The sequence below is a fragment of the Scyliorhinus torazame genome, unplaced genomic scaffold (genome assembly GCF_047496885.1).
Source record: "Scyliorhinus torazame isolate Kashiwa2021f unplaced genomic scaffold, sScyTor2.1 scaffold_1502, whole genome shotgun sequence".
In the NCBI taxonomy this organism is placed as follows: Eukaryota; Metazoa; Chordata; class Chondrichthyes; order Carcharhiniformes; family Scyliorhinidae; genus Scyliorhinus; species Scyliorhinus torazame.
Genome location: NW_027309229.1, coordinates 2,332 through 22,500, shown reverse-complemented (window position 1 = coordinate 22,500; position 20,169 = coordinate 2,332). Strand labels below are relative to the sequence as shown.

Genomic DNA, 20,169 nt, shown 5'->3' with positions numbered 1-20,169 from the left:
GGGGAGGAAGGGACCCACCTCCAATCTTCAGGTAACTTCACTCAGACCCGAGATCCTGCTTCCCGGAGCACGCGGCCCCGGGGTGAGCACGGAGGTAGTGGCAGGGGTGTGGGGGGTATGGGGGTGATGGATATGGAGGGGGGTCTGTGTGTGGGGGGTATGGGGCTGATGGATATGGAGGGGGGTCTGTGTGTGGGGGGTATGGGGGTGACGGATATAAGAACAAAGAACAAAGAAATGTACAGCACAGGAACAGGCCCTTCGGCCCTCCAAGCCCGTGCCGATCATGCTGCCCGACTAAACTACAATCATCTACACTTCCTGGGTCCGTATCCCTCTATTCCCATCCTATTCATGTATTTGTCAAGATGCCCCTTAAATGTCACTATCGTCCCTGCTTCCACCACCTCCTCCGGCAGCGAGTTCCAGGCACCCACTACCCTCTGCGTAAAAAAACTTGCCTCGTACATCTCCTCTAAACCTTGCCCCTCTCACCTTAAACCTATGCCCCCTAGTAATTGACCCCTCTACCCTGGGGAAAAGCCTCTGACTATCCACTCTGTCTATGCCCCTCATAATTTTGTATACCTCTATCAGGTCGCCCCTCAACCTCCTTCGTTCCAGTGAGAACAAACCGAGTTTATTCAACCGCTCCTCATAGCTAATGCCCTCCATACCAGGCAACATTCTGGTAAATCTCTTCTGCACCCTCTCTAAAGCCTCCACATCCTTCTGGTAGTGTGGCGACCAGAATTGAACACTATACTCCAAGTGTGGCCTAACTAAGGTTCTATACAGCTGCAACATGACTTGCCAATTCTTATACTCAATGCCCCAGCCAATGAAGGCAAGCATGCCGTATGCCTTCTTGACTACCTTCTCCACCTGTGTTGCCCCTTTCAATGACCTGTGGACCTGTACTCCTAGATCTCTCTGACTTTCTATACTCTTGAGGGTTCTACCATTCACTGTATATTCCCTACCTGCATTAGACCTTCCAAAATGCATTACCTCACATTTGTCCGGATTAAACTCCATCTGCCATCTCTCCGCCCAAGTCTCCAAACAATCTAAATCCTGCTGTATCCTCCGACAGTCCTCATCGCTATCCGCAATTCCACCAACCTTTGTGTCGTCTGCAAACTTACTAATCAGACCAGTTACATTTTCCTCCAAATCATTTATATATACTACGAAGAGCAAAGGTCCCAGCACTGATCCCTGCGGAACACCACTGGTCACAGCCCTCCAATTAGAAAAGCATCCCTCCATTGCTACTCTCTGCCTTCTATGACCGAGCCAGTTCTGTATCCACCTTGCCAGCTCACCCCTGATCCCGTGTGACTTCACCTTTTGTACTAGTCTATGGAGGGGAGTCTGTGTGTGGGGGGCCTGGGGGTGATGGATATGGAGGAGGGTCTGGGGGTGATGGATATGGAGGAGGGTCTGGGGGTGATGGATATGGAGGGGGTCTGTGTGTGGGGGGTCTGGGGGTGATGGATATGGAGGAGGGTCTGGGGGTGATGGATATGGAGGGGGTCTGTGTGTGGGGGGGTCTGGGAGTGATGGATATGGAGGGGGGTCTGTGTGTGGGGGGTCTGGGGGTGATGGATATGGAGGGGGTCCGTGAGGAACCATCACACCTTTGTCTGTCTCTCTCTCCCTCTCGCAGGAACAGAGGAGGCCCTCAGCGGACACTCCTCCGGCCATCTCCTCCTCCGGCTCCCACGGCAACCCCACCGTCCACCCGGCTACCACGGCGACCGGCCTATCAGCCTGTGGAGGCACCGCTCCCATGGGGGGCGATTGCCGCGCCCGACAGCCCTGCACGGGAGGCGAGGCAAAGGAGGCGGGGGCACAGAGGCTGAGGGCAGAGGGAGGGGTCTCGCCCACCTGCCTGCCCCACCAGCAGAGGACCGCGGGCACCCATCACTGGAGACCACGGCAGAGTCCGTGCCTGGCTGGTTCCACCACGGTGAGTACCTGGAGGTCATCGTGTCCCCTCGCTCACCCGCTCAACCTACCTCACGCTCTCCGACCTCCTCACGCTCTCCGACCTCCTCACGCTCTCCGACCTCCTCACGCTCTCCGACCTCCTCACGCTCTCCGACCTCCTCACGCTCTCCGACCTCCTCACGCTCTCCGACCTCCTCACGCTCTCCGACCTCCTCACGCTCTCCGACCTCCTCACGCTCTCCGACCTCCTCACGCTCTCCGACCTCCTCACGCTCTCCGACCTCCTCACGCTCTCCGACCTCCTCACGCTCTCCGACCTCCTCACGCTCTCCGACCTCCTCACGCTCTCCGACCTCCTCACGCTCTCCGACCTTCTCACGCTCTCCGACCTCCTCAAACTCTCCGACCTCCTCAAACTCTCCGACCTCCTCACGCTCTCCGACCTCCTCACGCTCTCCGACCTCCTCACGCTCTCCGACCTCCTCAAGCTCTCCGACCACCTCAAACTCTCCGACCTCCTCACGCTCTCCGACCTCCTCGCGCTCTCCGACCTCCTCAAGCTCTCCGACCTCCTCGCGCTCTCCGACCTCCTCGCGCTCTCCGACCTCCTCGCGCTCTCCGACCTCCTCGCGCTCTCCGACCTCCTCGCGCTCTCCGACCTCCTCGCGCTCTCCGACCTCCTCACGCTCTCCGACCTCCTCACGCTCTCCGACCTCCTCACGCTCTCCGACCTCCTCACGCTCTCCGACCTCCTCACGCTCTCCCACCTCCTCACGCTCTCCGACCTCCTCACGCTCTCCGACCTCCTCACGCTCTCCGACCTCCTCACGCTCTCCGACCTCCTCACGCTCTCCGACCTCCTCACGCTCTCCGACCTCCTCAAACTCTCCGACCTCCTCAAACTCTCCGACCTCCTCACGCTCTCCGACCTCCTCACGCTCTCCGACCTCCTCACGCTCTCCGACCTCCTCACGCTCTCCGACCTCCTCACGCTCTCCGACCTCCTCAAGCTCTCCGACCACCTCAAACTCTCCGACCTCCTCGCGCTCTCCGACCTCCTCGCGCTCTCCGACCTCCTCGCGCTCTCTGACCTCCTCTTCTCTCCGACCTCCTCGCGCTCTCCGACCTCCTCGCGCTCTCCGGCCTCCTCGCGCTCTCCGACCTCCTCGCGCTCTCCGACCTCCTCGCGCTCTCCGACCTCCTCGCGCTCTCCGACCTCCTCGCGCTCTCCGACCTCCTCGCGCTCTCCGACCTCCTCGCGCTCTCCGACCTCCTCGCGCTCTCCGACCTCCTCACGCTCTCCGACCTCCTCACGCTCTCCGACCTCCTCACGCTCTCCGACCTCCTCACGCTCTCCGACCTCCTCACGCTCTCTGACCTCCTCATGCTCTCCGACCTCCCCATCCACCTGGCCCACATTCGAAGGCTCCATCCCCTGGTCAAACTCTCTTCCACCTTTGGGATAAAGTGTCTCTCCACCTGCCCCAGAAATTCCCTTAAATCCCCCAAAAGAACTTTGGTCACGTTGGCTGTGGTGGTTGGAGGTCAATCATCTCTGCTCCAGGACATCACTGCAGGAGTTCCTCAGGGGAGTGTCCTCGGCCCCAATCATCTTTAGCTGCTTCATCAATGACCTTCCTTCCATCAGAAGGTCAGAAGTGGGGATGTTTGCGGGTGACTGCACAATGTTCAGCACCATTCGCCACTCCTCAGATACTGAAGCAGTCCCTGTCCAAATGCAGCGAGACGTGGACAATACCCAGGCTCGGGGCTGACAAGGGGCAAGTTACATTCGCGCCACACAAGTGCCAGGCAATGACCATCTCCGACAAGAGAGGATCTAACCATCGCCCCTTGTCATTCACTGGCATCACCATCGCTGAATCCCCACAATCAACATCCTGGGGGTTACCATTGATCAGAAACTGGGTGAGCTGTAGGGCAGGAACGTGGGGCTAGGTTTCACTCACTCACACTCACTCACAATTTCTCACTCTCTCTCACACACACACACTCACTCACACTCTCTCACAATCTCTCACTCTCTCTCACTCACAAACTCACTCACACTCACTCACGCATTCACACTCGCACTCACACACACTCACACTCACTGACACACACACTCGCACTCTCACTCTCTCACTCACACACACTCGCACTCACTCTCACTTGCACCCTCACACACTCTCTCTCACACTCACACACATTCTCACACTCACTCACCCTCTCTCACACCACTCACAATCTCTCACACTCTCTCACACTCACTTACACTCTCTCTCACTCACACTCTCTCACCCTCTCACACCTCTCACACTCTCTCACACTCACTTACACTCTCTCACTCACACTCTCTCACCCTCTCACACCACTCACTCTCTCTCACACTCACTCTCTCTCTCACTGTCTCTCACCCTCACTCACACACTCACACTCACACACTCTCACACTCACTCACATTCTCGCACATTCTCTCACACACTCAGACTCTCTCTCACTGACTCTCACTCACACTCTCGCACACTCTCTCACTCACACTCGCATATTCTCTCACACTCACTCTCTCACACTCACTCTCTCACACTGACTCTCGCACACTCGCTCACACTCTTGCACACTCGCTCATACTCACACTCGCACACTCTCACTCACTCACATTCTCGCACACTCTCTCTCACATTCACTCATACTCTCTCACTCTCTCACACTCTCTCTCTCGCACACTCTCTCGCACACTCTCTTTCACTCACTCTCTCACACTCTCTCTCACTCACACTCTTGCACATTCTCTCGTACTCACTCTCACACTCACGCACACTCTCTCTCACACTAACATTCTCGCACACTCTGTCTCACTCACACTCTCACATTCTGTCATACTCACTCTCTCACACTCACTCACACACTCTCTCACACTCTCTCACACTCTCTCACACTCTCTCACACTCTCTCACACTCTCTCACACTCTCTCACACTCTCTCACACTCACACACTCTCTCACACTCTCTCACACTCACTCACACTCACTCACACTCTCTCAATCCCCTGCCTTGATAGAAAGTTTTCTGAAGCCGCCTCATTGATCGAGTGTTTGAACCCATGTCCCCAATAACCTCCGTGTGTGATTCAGGGTCACATTGAGTTTGTTAATCGCTCCTGGGAACCTCCTTGGGATGTTTTAAAGATTTGCGGTGCTATATAAATGCAATGAGATTGTTTTTGCAGGTCATTGAACTTCTCTTTCTCTCTTTCTCTCTTTCTTTCTTTCTCTCTCTCCAGGTTCCCAGCTGTTGCCAGAACTCCGACGTCAATCCTCAGGGCCCAGCTGTTCAGCAAAACCGAGTCTCCCTGACCCACCAGGGGAGTGCGCTTCTGCCGGACGCCCCCGAGGCTGGCACCACCCCCCCCTCCACCCACCTCAGCACCTCCCCCACGGCGGAGCCGGGGGCACCCTCCCACCGATCACTGCAACCTGGAGACAGGTGTCAGGATGGGGAGCACTGCCACTGGGGGACGGCCCGCGGCCGGGCTCGGCACCCGTCGGACGGACAGCCACCCTTCCGCAGTTTACCCACCAAGGAGCAAGAGATGGGGCACTCTGCCCCCGCCCGGAGGGCGCCCCAGCCCCCACCCCGCCCCATGGAGCAGCTCCAGGAATCCTGCCCCAGGACGGGCCAGAGATCCACTCCCACCTCTCCCCGGAGCTCCACGTGGGAGGGGAAGGGCAGCAGGGGCGCCCCCTGCCGGGAGCCTCCCAAACCGGCTAGTCACCCCCCGCCTCACCGAGACCCGTGCTGGACCCCCCAACCCAGGATGCCCCCCCTCTCAGGCCCCCACCGCACCTGCACAGACGAGGCCCGGGGTCCGGCCACCCCCCCTCAGCCGGACCAACCGGGCCTGGTCGCCAGGCCCGCGCCCCCCGCGCCCACCTGCAAACCACCCCGCGCATTCGCCAGCCCCCCCCGCCTGGCAGAGGCCCCCCGGTCCAGGCCGAACCCCGGGGAGAGGCCGGACGGTCGCTGGCTCCCCAAGCCCCCGCCCCTAACCTGCGCCGTGTCGGGGAGGCCGGCCCCTCCCCCTCCCCCCGCCTCCCCCAAGGCCCCGTCCCCCGACCCCGCCCCGTCCAGCCCCGGAATGTTCCACAGGGCCCGCTCGCCGGGCAGCGGCGAGGGCAAGGCCGACTCTGCGCCCCCGGGGCAGCACAAGGCCACCCACGTCCTCCAGTCGCTGGCCAGCGCCCTGGAGGGGCAGCAGCGGGCGTGCCGGCTGCAGGGCAAGGCCGTGTCCGACCTGCCCGGGTCGGAGCGAGCGCAGGCCGACGGGCCGGGAGACCGCGCCTCCTCCTCCTCGCCGGAGAGCGAGATGTGGATCAAGGCCGTCTTCACCACCGAGTCCCAGAGGAGCACGACCAACGGCGCCCATCGCCACCACCACCGGCACCGGCACCGCGCCCCCCGGACCCCGGCGGGAGAGCCGGCCGCCGGCCCGCAGCAACCCCAGCCACCGGCCAAGAGACCCGAGGCGCCGCCCCCTCCCAGCGAGGCCGAGCGGGCGCCGTCGCCAGCCCCCCCCGCCGGCCCCCCAGCGGGAGGAGGGCCGCCCGCGCGATCGCCACCGCCGCCGCAAGCACTCGAACCGGGACCGCAGCCGGCGCCGGAACCGCAGCAGCAAGTCGGGCAAGGGCAAGCTGCGACGGGTCCTGGGCAACATCGACCTGCAGAGCAAAGAAATCCAGGCCCGCGAGAAGGTGAAGGCCGAGGGGCCCAAAGGCGCCAAGCCTGCGCCGCCCCCCGCGGCCGAGGAGCCAGAGCGGGCGGAGGCCAGGAAGACGGAGCCGCCGGCCCCGCCCCCGCCCCCCCCGAAGGAGCCGGAGCCTGGGCCTCGGAGCGTGCTGGGGCCCTCCAACATCCTGAGGGTCAAGCCCTTTCCCGAGGGGACGACCAAGGAGTTGAAGATCAAGCTGGTGAAGGTGGAGAGCAGCGACCGGGACACGTTCATCGCCTCCGAGGTGGAGGAGAAGCGGATTCGCCTGTCGGAGCTCACCATCGGGAACTCCGGCGCGGAGGTCGTCCGCGCCTGCAAGTAAGCCCAGTTTGTCCGTCCCTCGCCCCCCTCCCCCAACGCTCCCCCACCTCGCCAAAAACAAAAATCAGCAACTTGTTAAAGGGTGTGAGGCTGCCCCCCTCCCAGGCAGCGCGTTCCAGACCCGCCTCTACCCCCCTCCCAGGCAGCACTTTCCAGACCCGCCTCTACCCCCCTCCCAGGCAGCGCGTTCCAGACCCGCCTCTACCCCCCTCCCAGGCAGCGCGTTCCAGACCCGCCTCTACCCCCCTCCCAGGCAGCGCGTTCCAGACCCGCCTCTACCCCCCTCCCAGGCAGCGCGTTCCAGACCCGCCTCTACCCCCCTCCCAGGCAGCGCGTTCCAGACCCGCCTCTACCCCCCCTCCCAGGCAGCGCGTTCCAGACCCGCCTCTACCCCCCTCCCAGGCAGCGCGTTCCAGACCCTCACCCCCCTCCCAGGCAGCGCGTTCCAGACCCGCCTCTACCCCCCTCCCAGGCAGCGCGTTCCAGACCCGCCTCTACCCCCCTCCCAGGCAGCGCGTTCCAGACCCGCCTCTACCCCCCCTCCCAGGCAGCGCGTTCCAGACCCGCCTCTACCCCCCCTCCCAGGCAGCGCGTTCCAGACCCGCCTCTACCCCCCTCCCAGGCAGCACGTTCCAAACCCTCACCACCCTCCCAGGCAGCGCGTTCCAGACCCACCTCTACCCCCCTCCCATGCAGCGCGTTCCAGACCCGCCTCTCCCCCCTCCCAGGCAGCGCGTTCCAGACCCGCCTCTACCCCCCTCCCAGGCAGCACGTTCCAGACCCGCCTCTCCCCCTCCCAGGCAGCGCGTTCCAGACCCGCCTCTACCCCCCTCCCAGGCAGCACGTTCCAGACCCTCACCACCCTCTGGGGGGGAAAGGCTTTTCCTCAAATCCCCCCTGAACCTCCCACCCCTCACCTTGAACTTGTGTCCCCCTTGTAACCGACCCTTCAACTGAGGGGACCAGCTGCTCCCTCTCCACCCTGTCCGTGCCCCTCAGAATCTTGTCCGCCTCGATCAGGCCGCCCCTCAGTCTTCTCTGCTCCAGAGAAAACAACCCCAGCCTATCCACCCGCTCTTCATAACTGAAATGTTCCGTCCCAGGCACCATCCTGGTGAATCTCCTCTGCCCCCCCTCCAGCGCAATCACATCCTTCCTATAATGTGGCGACCAGAACTGCGCACAGTGCTCCCGCTGTGGCCTCACCAAAGTTCTGTCCAACTCCAACATGACCTCCCTGCTTTTGTAATCACAGCCTCGATTGATCAAGGCCAGTGTCCCATGTGCCTTTTTCACCTCCCTATTAAGCGGCCCTTCTGCCTTCGGAGATCTCTGGACAAACCTGCCAAGGTCCCTTTGTTCCTGGGAACTTCCCGGTGTCAGGCCGTTCACTGAATACTTCCTGGTCACATTACTCCTTCCAAAGTGCATCAGCTCACACTTTTCAGGGTTAAATTCCATCTGCCACTTCTCGGCCCATTTAGCCATCCCGTCTGTCTCCCTGTGACCCGAGACACTCAGCCTCACTGTTACCCACCCGGCCAATCTGTGTGTCATCCGCAAACTGACTGATCCCACCCCCCGACCTAGTCATCGGTCGTTTATATAAATGGCAACAATAGAGGACCCAACACCGATCCCTGTGGTACCCCACTGGTCACTGGCTTCCAGTCAGTAACGCAGCCGTCTGTCATCACCCTCTGTCTCGTTTGATAATGTTCCCCATGGTCGGCTCGTGAAGAAAGTAAGGAGGTGTGGGATAGAGGGAAATTTGGCCAATTGGATCAGTAACTGGCTATCACATAGAAGACAGAGGGTGGTGGTGGATGGAAAATGTTCAGACTGGAGCCCAGTTACCAGCGGTGTACCACAGGGATCAGTGCTGGGTCCTCTGCTATTTGTGATTTTTATCAATGACTTGGAGGAGGGGGCTGAAGGGTGGGTCAGTAACTTTGCTGATGACACCAAGATTGGTGGAGTAGTGGGTGAGGTGGAGGCTGTTGTAGGCTGCAAAGAGACATTGACAGGATGCAGAGCTGGGCCGAAAAATGGCAGATGGAGTTTAACCCTGATAAGTGCGAGGTGATTCATTTTGGTCGGAAAAATTTGAATGCGGATTACAGGGTCAGCGGCCGGGTTCTGAGGAATGTGGAGGAACAGAGAGATCTTGGGGTTCATGTCCACAGATCTCTGAAGGTTGCCACTCAAGTGGATAGAGCCGTGAAGAAGGCCTATAGTGTGTCTGCGTTTATTAACAGGGGGCTTGAGTTTAAGAGCCGCGGGGTTATGCTGCAACTATACATGACCCTGGTGAGACCACATTTGGAGTATTGTGTGCAGTTCTGGTCACCTCATTATAGGAAGGATGTGGAAGCATTGGAAAAGGTGCAAAGGAGATTTACCAGGATGCTGCCTGGTTTGCAGGATAGGCCTTATGAGGAAAGGTTGAGGGAGCTAGGGCTTTTCTCTTTGGAGCGGAGGAGGATGAGAGGTGACTTAATAGAGGTTTATAATAATGAGGGGGATAGATAGAGTGGACGTTCAGAGACTATTTCCTCGGGTGGATGTAGCTGTTACAAGGGGGCATAACTATAAGGTTCAGGGTGGGAGATATAGGAGGGATGTCCGAGGTAGGTTCTTTACTCAGAGAGTGGTTAGGGTGTGCAATGGACTGCCTGCTGTGATAGTGGAGTCGGACACTTTAGGAACTTTCAAGCGGTTATTGGATAGGCACATGGGGCACACCAGAATGACAGGGAGTGGGATAGCTTGATCTTGGTTTCGGACAATGCTCGGCACAACATCGAGGGCCGAAGGGCCTGTTCTGTGCTGTACTGTTCTATGTTCTATGTCTCCTCCGGCTGAGCCAATTTTGAATCCACCGTAACAAATCCCCCTGTATCCCAGGTGCATTTACCTTCTTTATAAATCTCCCATGTGGGACCTTGTCAAAGGCTTTGCTGAAATCCATGTAAACTACATCAACTACACCACCCTCATCTACACACCTGGTCACATGCTCAAAAAATTCAATCAAATTTGTTAGACGTGGCCTCCCTCTGACACAGCCACGCTGACTATTCCTGATCAAACTTTGCCTCTCAAAGTGGAGATGGATTCTCTCCTTCAGAATTCTCTCCAATAGTTTCCCCACCACTGACGCGAGGCTCACTGGCCTGTAGTTCCCTGCCTTAACTCTCCAATCCTTCTTAAATAGTTATTTCCCAGTGTTGATACTGGTCAGACCTGCTCCCATTGACATTCAATTGGGGGTGGCTGGACTAACATCAGTAGAGATACAGTCAGTAACACAGGGTGCTGGGGGAGAGGGGTTACTGAGTGACAGTGTGAGGGAGCTGGGGGAGAGGGGTTACTGAGTGACAGTGTGAGGGAGCTGGATTAACATCAGTAGAGATACAGTCAGTAACACAGGGTGCTGGGGGAGAGGGGTGACTGAGTGACAGTGTGAGGGAGCTGGATTAACATCAGTAGAGATACAGTCAGTAACACAGTGTGCTGGGGGAGAGGGGTTACTGACTGACAGTGTGAGGGAGCTGGATTAACATCAGTAGAGATACAGTCAGTAACACAGGGTCCTGGGGGAGAGGGGTTACTGAGTGACAGTGTGAGGGAGCTGGATTAACATCAGTAGAGATACAGTCAGTAACACAGGGTGCTGGGGGAGAGGGGTTACTGAGTGACAGTGTGAGGGAGCTGGATTAACATCAGTAGAGATACAGTCAGTAACACAGGGTGCTGGGGGAGAGGGGTTACTGAGTGACAGTGTGAGGGAGCTGGATTAACATCAGTAGAGATACAGTCAGTAACACAGGCTGGGGGAGAGGGGTTACTGAGTGACAGTGTGAGGGAGCTGGGGGAGAGGGGTTACTGAGTGACAGTGTGAGGGAGCTGGATTAACATCAGTAGAGATACAGTCAGTAACACAGGGTGCTGGGGGAGAGAGGTTACTGAGTGACAGTGTGAGGGAGCTGGATTAACATCAGTAGAGATACAGTCAGTAACACAGGGTGCTGGGGGAGAGAGGTTACTGAGTGACAGTGTGAGGGAGCTGGATTAACATCAGTAGAGATACAGTCAGTAACACGGTGCTGGGGGAGAGGGGTTACTGAGTGACAGTGTGAGAGAGCTGGATTAACAGTAGAGATACAGTCAGTAACACAGGGTGCTGGGGGAGAGGGGTTACTGAGTGACAGTGTGAGGGAGCTGGATTAACATCAGTAGAGATACAGTCAGTAACACAGGGTGCTGGGGGAGAGGGGTTACTGAGTGACAGTGTGAGGGAGCTGGATTAACAGTAGAGATACAGTCAGTAACACAGGGTGCTGGGGGAGAGGGGTTACTGAGTGACAGTGTGAGGGAGCTGGATTAACATCAGTAGAGATACAGTCAGTAACACAGGGTGCTGGGGGAGAGGGGTTACTGAGCGACAGTGTGAGGGAGCTGGATTAACATCAGTAGAGATACAGTCAGTAACACAGGGTGCTGGGGGAGAGGGGTTACTGAGTGACAGTGTGAGGGAGCTGGATTAACATCAGTAGAGATACAGTCAGTAACTCAGGGTGCTGGGGGAGAGGGGTTACTGAGTGACAGTGTGAGGGAGCTGGATTAACATCAGTAGAGATACAGTCAGTAACACAGGGTGCTGGGGGAGAGGGGTTACTGAGTGACAGTGTGAGGGAGCTGGATTAACAGTAGAGATACAGTCAGTAACACAGGGTGCTGGGGGAGAGGGGTTACTGAGTGACAGTGTGAGGGAGCTGGATTAACAGTAGAGATACAGTCAGTAACACAGGGTGCTGGGGGAGAGGGGTTACTGAGTGACAGTGTGAGGGAGCTGGATTAACATCAGTAGAGATACAGTCAGTAACACAGGGTGCTGGGGGAGAGGGGTTACTGAGCGACAGTGTGAGGGAGCTGGATTAACATCAGTAGAGATACAGTCAGTAACACAGGGTGCTGGGGGAGAGGGGTTACTGAGTGACAGTGTGAGGGAGCTGGATTAACATCAGTAGAGATACAGTCAGTAACTCAGGGTGCTGGGGGAGAGGGGTTACTGAGTGACAGTGTGAGGGAGCTGGATTAACATCAGTAGAGATACAGTCAGTAACACAGGGTGCTGGGGGAGAGGGGTTACTGAGTGACAGTGTGAGGGAGCTGGATTAACATCAATAGAGATACAGTCAGCAACACAGGGTGCTGGGGGAGAGGGGTTACTGAGTGACAGTGTGCGGGAGCTGGATTAACATCAGTAGAGATACAGTCAGTAACACAGGGTGCTGGGGGAGAGGGGTTACTGAGTGACAGTGTGAGGGAGCTGGGGGAGAGGGGTTACTGAGTGACAGTGTGAGGGAGCTGGATTAACATCAATAGAGATACAGTCAGTAACACAGGGTGCTGGGGGAGAGGGGTTACTGAGTGACAGTGTGAGGGAGCTGGATTAACATCAGTAGAGATACAGTCAGTAACACAGGGTGCTGGGGGAGGGGGGTTACTGAGTGACAGTGTGAGGGAGCTGGATTAACAGTAGAGATACAGTCAGTAACACAGGGTGCTGGGGGAGAGGGGTTACTGAGTGACAGTGTGAGGGAGCTGGATTAACATCAGTAGAGATACAGTCAGTAACACAGGGTGCTGGGGAGAGGGGTTACTGAGTGACAGTGTGAGGGAGCTGGATTAACATCAGTAGAGATACAGTCAGTAACACAGGGTGCTGGGGGAGAGGGGTTACTGAGTGACAGTGTGAGGGAGCTGGATTAACATCAGTAGAGATACAGTCAGCAACACAGGGTGCTGGGGGAGAGGGGTTACTGAGTGACAGTGTGCGGGAGCTGGATTAACATCAGTAGAGATACAGTCAGTAACACAGGGTGCTGGGAGAGAGGGGTTACTGAGTGACAGTGTGAGGGAGCTGGGGGAGAGGGGTTACTGAGTGACAGTGTGAGGGAGCTGGATTAACATCAATAGAGATACAGTCAGTAACACAGGGTGCTGGATGAGAGGGGTTACTGAGTGACAGTGTGAGGGAGCTGGATTAACATCAGTAGAGATACAGTCAGTAACACAGGGTGCTGGGGGAGAGGGGTTACTGAGTGACAGTGTGAGGGAGCTGGATTAACATCAGTAGAGATACAGTCAGTAACACAGGGTGCTGGGGGAGAGGGGTTACTGAGTGACAGTGTGAGGGAGCTGGATTAACATCAGTAGAGATACAGTCAGTAACACAGGGAGCTGGGGGAGAGGGGTTACTGAGTGACAGTGTGAGGGAGCTGGATTAACATCAGCAGAGATACAGTCAGTAACACAGGGTGCTGGGGGGAGAGGGGTTACTGAGTGACAGTGTGAGGGAGCTGGATTAACATCAGTAGAGATACAGTCAGTAACACAGGGTGCTGGGGGAGAGGGGTTACTGAGTGACAGTGTGAGGGAGCTGGATTAACATCAGCAGAGATACAGTCAGTAACACAGGGTGCTGGGGGGAGAGGGGTTACTGAGTGACAGTGTGAGGGAGCTGGATTAACATCAGTAGAGATACAGTCAGTAACACAGGGTGCTGGGGGAGAGGGGTTACTGAGTGACAGTGTGACGGAGCTGGATTAACATCAGTAGAGATACAGTCAGTAACACAGGGTGCTGGGGGAGAGGGGTGACTGAGTGACAGTGTGAGGGAGCTGGATTAACATCAGTAGAGATACAGTCAGTAACACAGGGAGCTGGGGGAGAGGGGTCACTGAGTGACAGTGTGAGGGAGCTGGATTAACATCGGTAGAGATACAGTCAGTAACACAGGGTGCTGGGGGAGAGGGGTTACTGAGTGACAGTGTGAGGGAGCTGGATTAACATCGGTAGAGATACAGTCAGTAACACAGGGTGCTGGGGGAGAGGGGTTACTGAGTGACAGTGTGAGGGAGCTGGATTAACATCGGTAGAGATACAGTCAGTAACACAGGGTGCTGGGGGAGAGGGGTTACTGATTGTCGATGGACAGTGAATAAAGATCCTGCTGGAGTGAATACCCTGGATGCTCCGTCCTTTGATGATAACATTTGACCTGCCCCCCCCCCCCCCCCCCCCCGCCCCCCCCCCAAAATCAGTCCCTGTTCCTCCTCCAGCCGCGCCGCCTATTGTGGCTGAATAGCCTGATGTCTTTTCTTCATTGCAGGTCGGCGAAGCTGAAGGGGAAGTTCACGGCCTCGTGTGTGTTGCCGGCCAACTCTGTGAAGCCAGGGTGCCTGACGGAGCAACAGAGCGTACGGGAGCGGTTCAACCCTCCCACCCCCAGCATCTACGTAGGTTCTATTTCCAATGGCCCACCGTTACTCCCCCTTAACCCGGGACACTGACCATCAGCCTCTCTCCCATGTCTGCCCACCACCCCCTCCCTGATAAAGACGGTGTTTGGGTTTCAATGTGACGCTGCCCTTGGTCGAGCAGCCTGCCGACATTGAACTTGTGGACATTGAACCTCTGGACTCCGAACCACCTCCACCCACAACACCTCGGACATCACATCCGCCAATCCCTGCCAGAACCTGCTTCGTATTGGACACGCCCAGAATATGTACCACTGTGAACGGGGCGGGGCTTACCTTGCTGCACAACAGGGGCATGGTCCCCCTCCAACGTCACTCATTCACCCTCCAACGTCACTCATTCACCCTCCGTCACTCAGTCACCCCTCCAACGTCACTCATTCACCCTCCAACATCACTCATCCACCCCTCCGTCACTCAGTCACCCCTCCAACGTCACTCATTCACCCTCCATCACTCATTCACCCTCCAACGTCACTCATTCACCCCTCCAACGTCACTCATTCACCCCTCCAACGTCACTCATTCACCCCTCCGTCACTCATTCACCCCTCCGTCACTCATTCACCCTCCATCACTCATTCACCCTCCAACGTCACTCATTCACCCCTCCAACGTCACTCATTCACCCCTCCGTCACTCATCCACCCCTCCGTCACTCATTCACCCCCTCCGTCACTCATTCACCCCTCCGTCACTCATTCACCCCTCCAACGTCACTCATTCACCCCTCCAACGTCACTCATTCACCCCTCCGTCACTCATTCACCCCTCCGTCACTCATTCACCCCTCCAACGTCACTCATTCACCCCTCCAACGTCACTCATTCACCCTCCATCACTCATTCACCCTCCGTCACTCATTCACCCTCCAACGTCACTCATTCACCCCTCCAACATCACTCATCCACCCCTCCGTCACTCATTCACCCTCCGTCACTCATTCACCCTCCGTCACTCATTCACCCCTCCGTCACTCATTCACCCTCCGTCACTCATTCACCCTCCAACATCACTCATTCACCCCTCCGTCACTCATTCACCCTCCAACGTCACTCATTCACCCCTCCAACGTCACTCATTCACCCCTCCAACGTCACTCATTCACCCTCCGTCACTCATTCACCCTCCAACGTCACTCATTCACCCTCCAACGTCACTCATTCACCCTCCAGTGTCACTCATTCACCCTCCGTCACTCATTCACCCTCCAACGTCACTCATTCACCCTCCGTCACTCATTCACCCTCCGTCACTCATTCACCCTCCAACGTCACTCATTCACCCTCCAACGTCACTCATTCACCCTCCGTCACTCATTCATCCCTCCGTCACTCATTCACCCTCCGTCACTCATTCACCCTCCAACGTCACTCATTCACCCTCCGTCACTCATTCACCCTCCGTCACTCATTCACCCTCCAACGTCACTCATTCACCCTCCAACGTCACTCATTCACCCCTCCGTCACTCATTCACCCTCCGTCACTCATTCACCCTCCGTCACTCATTCACCCTCCGTCACTCATTCACCCTCCGTCACTCATTCACCCTCCAACGTCACTCATTCACCCTCCAACGTCACTCATTCACCCCTCCGTCACTCTTCACCCTCCTCACTCATTCACCCTCCGTCACTCATTCACCCTCCGTCACTCATTCACCCCTCCGTCACTCATTCACCCCTCCGTCACTCATTCACCCTCCGTCACTCATTCACCCCTCCGTCACTCATTCACCCCTCCGTCACTCATTCACCCTCCGTCACTCATTCACCCTCCGTCACTCATTCACCCTCCGTCACTCATTCACCTCCGTCACTCATTCACCCCTCCGTCACTCATTCACCCTCCGTCACTCATTCACCCTCCGTCACTCATTCACCCCCTCAATCAGTCTACTCATTCACCCTCCGTCACTCATTCACCCCTCCGTCACTCAGTCACCCCTCCGTCACTCATTCACCCTCCAACTTCACTCATTCACCCCTCCAACTTCACAAATTTGTAACGTTCTCAATTCACTGAATCTGCACCAATCCTCCCCCCCCTCCACACGTTACCCATGCAGCAAGCGATGCCCGGCACCCTCACTGACGGACTGCATCGGCTAAGATGGTGTTTTGTCCCGTTAACCAGAACAGTCTTTACACCACTCACCCCATCCCCCTCCTCCCACACCCCATCCCCCTCCTCCCTCACCCCATCCCCCTCCTCCCTCACCCCATCCCTCTCCTCCCCACACCCCATCCCTCTCCTCCACACCCCATCCCCCTCCTCCCTCACCCCTCCCCCTCCTCCCTCACCCCATCCCCCTCCTCCCTCACCCCATCCCCCCTCCCACACCCCATCCCCCTCCCACACCCCATCCCCCTCCCTCACCCCATCCCCCTCCTCCCACACCCCATCCCCCTCCCACACCCCATCCCCCTCCTCCCTCACCCCATCCCCCTCCTCCCTCACCCCATCCCCCTCCTCCCTCACCCATCCCCCTCCTCCCTCACCCCATCCCCTCCTCCCCTCACCCCATCCCCCTCCCACACCCCATCCCCTCCTCCCACACCCCATCCCCTCCTCCCTCACCCCATCCCCCTCCTCCCACACCCCATCCCCCTCCTCCCACACCCCATCCCCCTCCTCCCTCACCCCATCCCCCTCCTCCCTCACCCCATCCCCCTCCCTCACCCATCCCCCTCCTCCCACACCCCATCCCCCTCCTCCCACACCCATCCCCCTCCTCCCTCACCCCATCCCCCTCCTCCCACACCCCACCCCCCTCCTCCCTCACCCCATCCCCCTCCTCCCTCACCCCATCCCCCTCCTCCCTCACCCCATCCCCCTCCTCCCTCACCCCATCCCCCTCCCAAACCCCTTCCCCCTCCTCCCTCACCCCATCCCCTCCCACACCCCATCCCCCTCCTCCCTCACCCCATCCCCCTCCTCCCACACCCCATCCCCCTCCTCCCTCACCCCATCCCCCTCCTCCCTCACCCCATCCCCTCCTCCCTCACCCCATCCCCCTCCTCCCTCACCCCATCCCCTCCTCCCACACCCCATCCCCCTCCTCCCTCACCCCATCCCCCTCCTCCCTCACCCATCCCCCTCCCAAACCCCTTCCCCCTCCTCCCTCACCCCATCCCCCTCCTCCCACACCCCATCCCCCTCCTCCCACACCCCACCCCCTCCAAACCCCATCCCCTCCCACACCCCATCCCCCTCCCTCACCCCATCCCCCTCCTCCCTCACCCATCCCCCTCCTCCCTCACCCCATCCCCCTCCCACACCCCATCCCCCTCCCTCACCCCATCCCCCTCCTCCCTCACCCCATCCCCCTCCTCCCTCACCCATCCCCTCCCACACCCCATCCCCTCCTCCCTCACCCCATCCCCCTCCTCCTCACCCCATCCCCCTCCTCCCACACCCATCCCCCTCCTCCCACACCCCATCCCCCTCCTCCCACACCCCACCCCCCTCCTCCCACACCCCACCCCCCTCCCAAACCCCATCCCCCTCCCACACCCCATCCCCCTCCTCCCTCACCCCATCCCCCTCCTCCCACACCCCACCCCCCTCCCAAACCCCATCCCCCTCCACACCCCACCCCCCTCCCAAACCCCATCCCCCCTCCCACACCCATCCCCCTCCTCCCACACCCACCACCCCCTCCTCCCACACCCCACCCCCCTCCCAAACCCCATCCCCCTCCCACACCCCATCCCCCTCCCTCACCCCATCCCCCTCCTCCCTCACCCCATCCCCTCCTCCCTCACCCATCCCCCTCCTCCCACACCCCATCCCCCTCCTCCGACCCAGGGTCACCTTCCCCCACCCCTGTGAAGGCCGATGGGATGATTTACTTGGTGACGGTGGCAAATTCAAGTTGTTGCAATGGGGGGGCGGGGGGGGGGGGGGGGGGGGGGGGGGGGGGGGGGGGGGGGGGGGGGGGGGGGGCGTCCTCGTCGGTAACTCTGCTGCATTTCGCACATTTGCCTGATTTGACCTGAGTTGACGGGTATTTAATCCTATTCCCCCCTCGTTTCCCGTCCCTTCCAGCTGGAGAGCAAGCGGACGCATTTTCGCCGATCCTGCAGCAGTTCTGTACGGACCCCAAGACCCCGATCACGGTGATACGGGGTCTCGCCGGCTCCCTCCGCCTGAGTGAGTATCTGTCCGCGCGCAGGCGCGCTTCCAGGCGGGGTAGGCGGCACGTGTGAGCTCTCGGTTTTCGAACCCCTCCCCCCCAGTGCCAATGCTGAGGGAGTGCCGCACTGTCAGAGGGTCAGTACTGAGGGAGTGCCGCACTGTCAGAGGGTCAGTACTGAGCGAGTGCCGCACTGTCAGAGGGTCAGTGCTGAGGGAGTGCCGCACTGTCAGAGGGTCAGTACTGAGGGAGTGCCGCACTGTCAGAGGGTCAGTACTGAGCGAGTGCCGCACTGTCAGAGGGTCAGTACTGAGCGAGTGCCGCACTGTCAGAGGGTCAGTACTGAGGGAGTGCTGCACTGTCAGAGGGTCAGTGCTGAGGGAGTGCCGCACTGTCAGAGGGTCAGTACTGAGGGAGTGCCGCACTGTCAGAGGGTCAGTACTGAGCGAGTGCCGCACTGTCAGAGGGTCAGTACTGAGCGAGTGCCGCACTGTCAGAGGGTCAGTACTGAGCGAGTGCCGCACTGTCAGAGGGTCAGTACTGAGGGAATGCTGCACTGTCAGAGGGTCAGTACTGAGGGAGTGCCGCACTGTCAGAGGGTCAGTACTGAGGGAGTGCCGCACTGTCAGAGGGTCAGTACTGAGGGAGTGCTGCACTGTCAGAGGGTCAGTACTGAGGGAGTGCCGCACTGTCAGAGAGTCAGTACTGAGGGAGTGCAGCACTGTCAGAGGGTCAGTACTGAGGGAGCGCTGCACTGTCAGAGGGTCAGTACTGAGGGAGTGCCGCACTGTCAGAGGGTCAGCACTGAAGGAGTGCTGCACTGTCAGAGGGTCAGTACTGAGGGAGTGCAGCACTGTCAGAGGGTCAGTACTGAGGGAGTGCTGCACTGTCAGAGGGTCAGTACTGAGGGAGTGCTGCACTGTCAGAGGGTCAGTACTGAGGGAGTGCTGCACTGTCAGAGGGTCAGTACTGAGGGAGTGCCGCACTGTCAGAGGGTCAGTACTGAGGGAGTGCTGCACTGTCCGAGGGTCAGTACTGAGGGAAGTGCCGCACTGTCAGAGGGTCAGTACTGAGGGAGTGCTGCACTGTCGGAGGGTCAGTACTGAGGGAGTGCTGCACTGTCAGAGGGTCAGTACTGAGGGAGTGCTGCACTGTCAGAGGGGTCAGTACTGAGTGAGTGCTGCACTGTCAGAGGGTCAGTACTGAGGGAGTGCTGCACTGTCAGAGGGTCAGTACTGAGGGAGTGCCGCACTGTCAGAGGGTCAGTACTGAGGGAGTGCTGCACTGTCCGAGGGTCAGTACTGAGGGAGTGCCGCACTGTCAGAGGGTCAGTACTGAGGGAGCGCCGCACTATCAGAGGGTCAGTACTGAGGGAGTGCTGCACTGTCAGAGGGTCAGTACTGAGGGAGTGCTGCACTGTCAGAGGGTCAGTACTGAGGGAGTCCTGCACTGTCAGAGAGTCAGTACTGAGGGAGTGCTGCACTGTCAGAGGGTAAGTACTGAGGGAGTGCCGCACTGTCAGAGGGTCAGTACTGAGGGAGTGCCGAACTGTCAGAGGGTCAGTACTGAGGGAGTGCTGCACTGTCAGAGGGTCAGTACTGAGGGAGTCCTGCACTGTCAGAGAGTCAGTACTGAGGGAGCGCCGCACTGTAT

At 58.6% G+C, this 20,169-nt stretch overlaps 2 protein-coding genes across 2 annotated transcripts in view; both read left to right on the top strand.

Moving 5' to 3' along the window:
* LOC140407364 (uncharacterized) overlaps positions 1-6,033 on the top strand; it is an 11,719-nt gene extending 5,686 nt beyond the window's left edge. Inside the window, exons 4-6 of the mRNA XM_072494916.1 lie at positions 1-31; positions 1,673-1,975; positions 5,240-6,033. The exon at positions 1-31 is cut by the window's left edge and continues 127 nt beyond it. Of these exons, the coding sequence (XP_072351017.1) occupies positions 1-31; positions 1,673-1,975; positions 5,240-5,727 (822 nt within the window). The 3' untranslated portion in view covers positions 5,728-6,033. The remainder of the gene's footprint in view (positions 32-1,672; positions 1,976-5,239) is intronic.
* LOC140407365 (uncharacterized) lies at positions 6,006-18,533 on the top strand (the record flags this gene model as incomplete). Its single annotated transcript, XM_072494917.1, has 3 exons — positions 6,006-7,042; positions 14,226-14,356; positions 18,435-18,533. Coding segments are annotated over 3 exons (1,267 nt in total), but the record flags the coding sequence as incomplete, so codon positions are not given.
* Between the last annotated feature and the right edge of the window lie 1,636 nt (positions 18,534-20,169).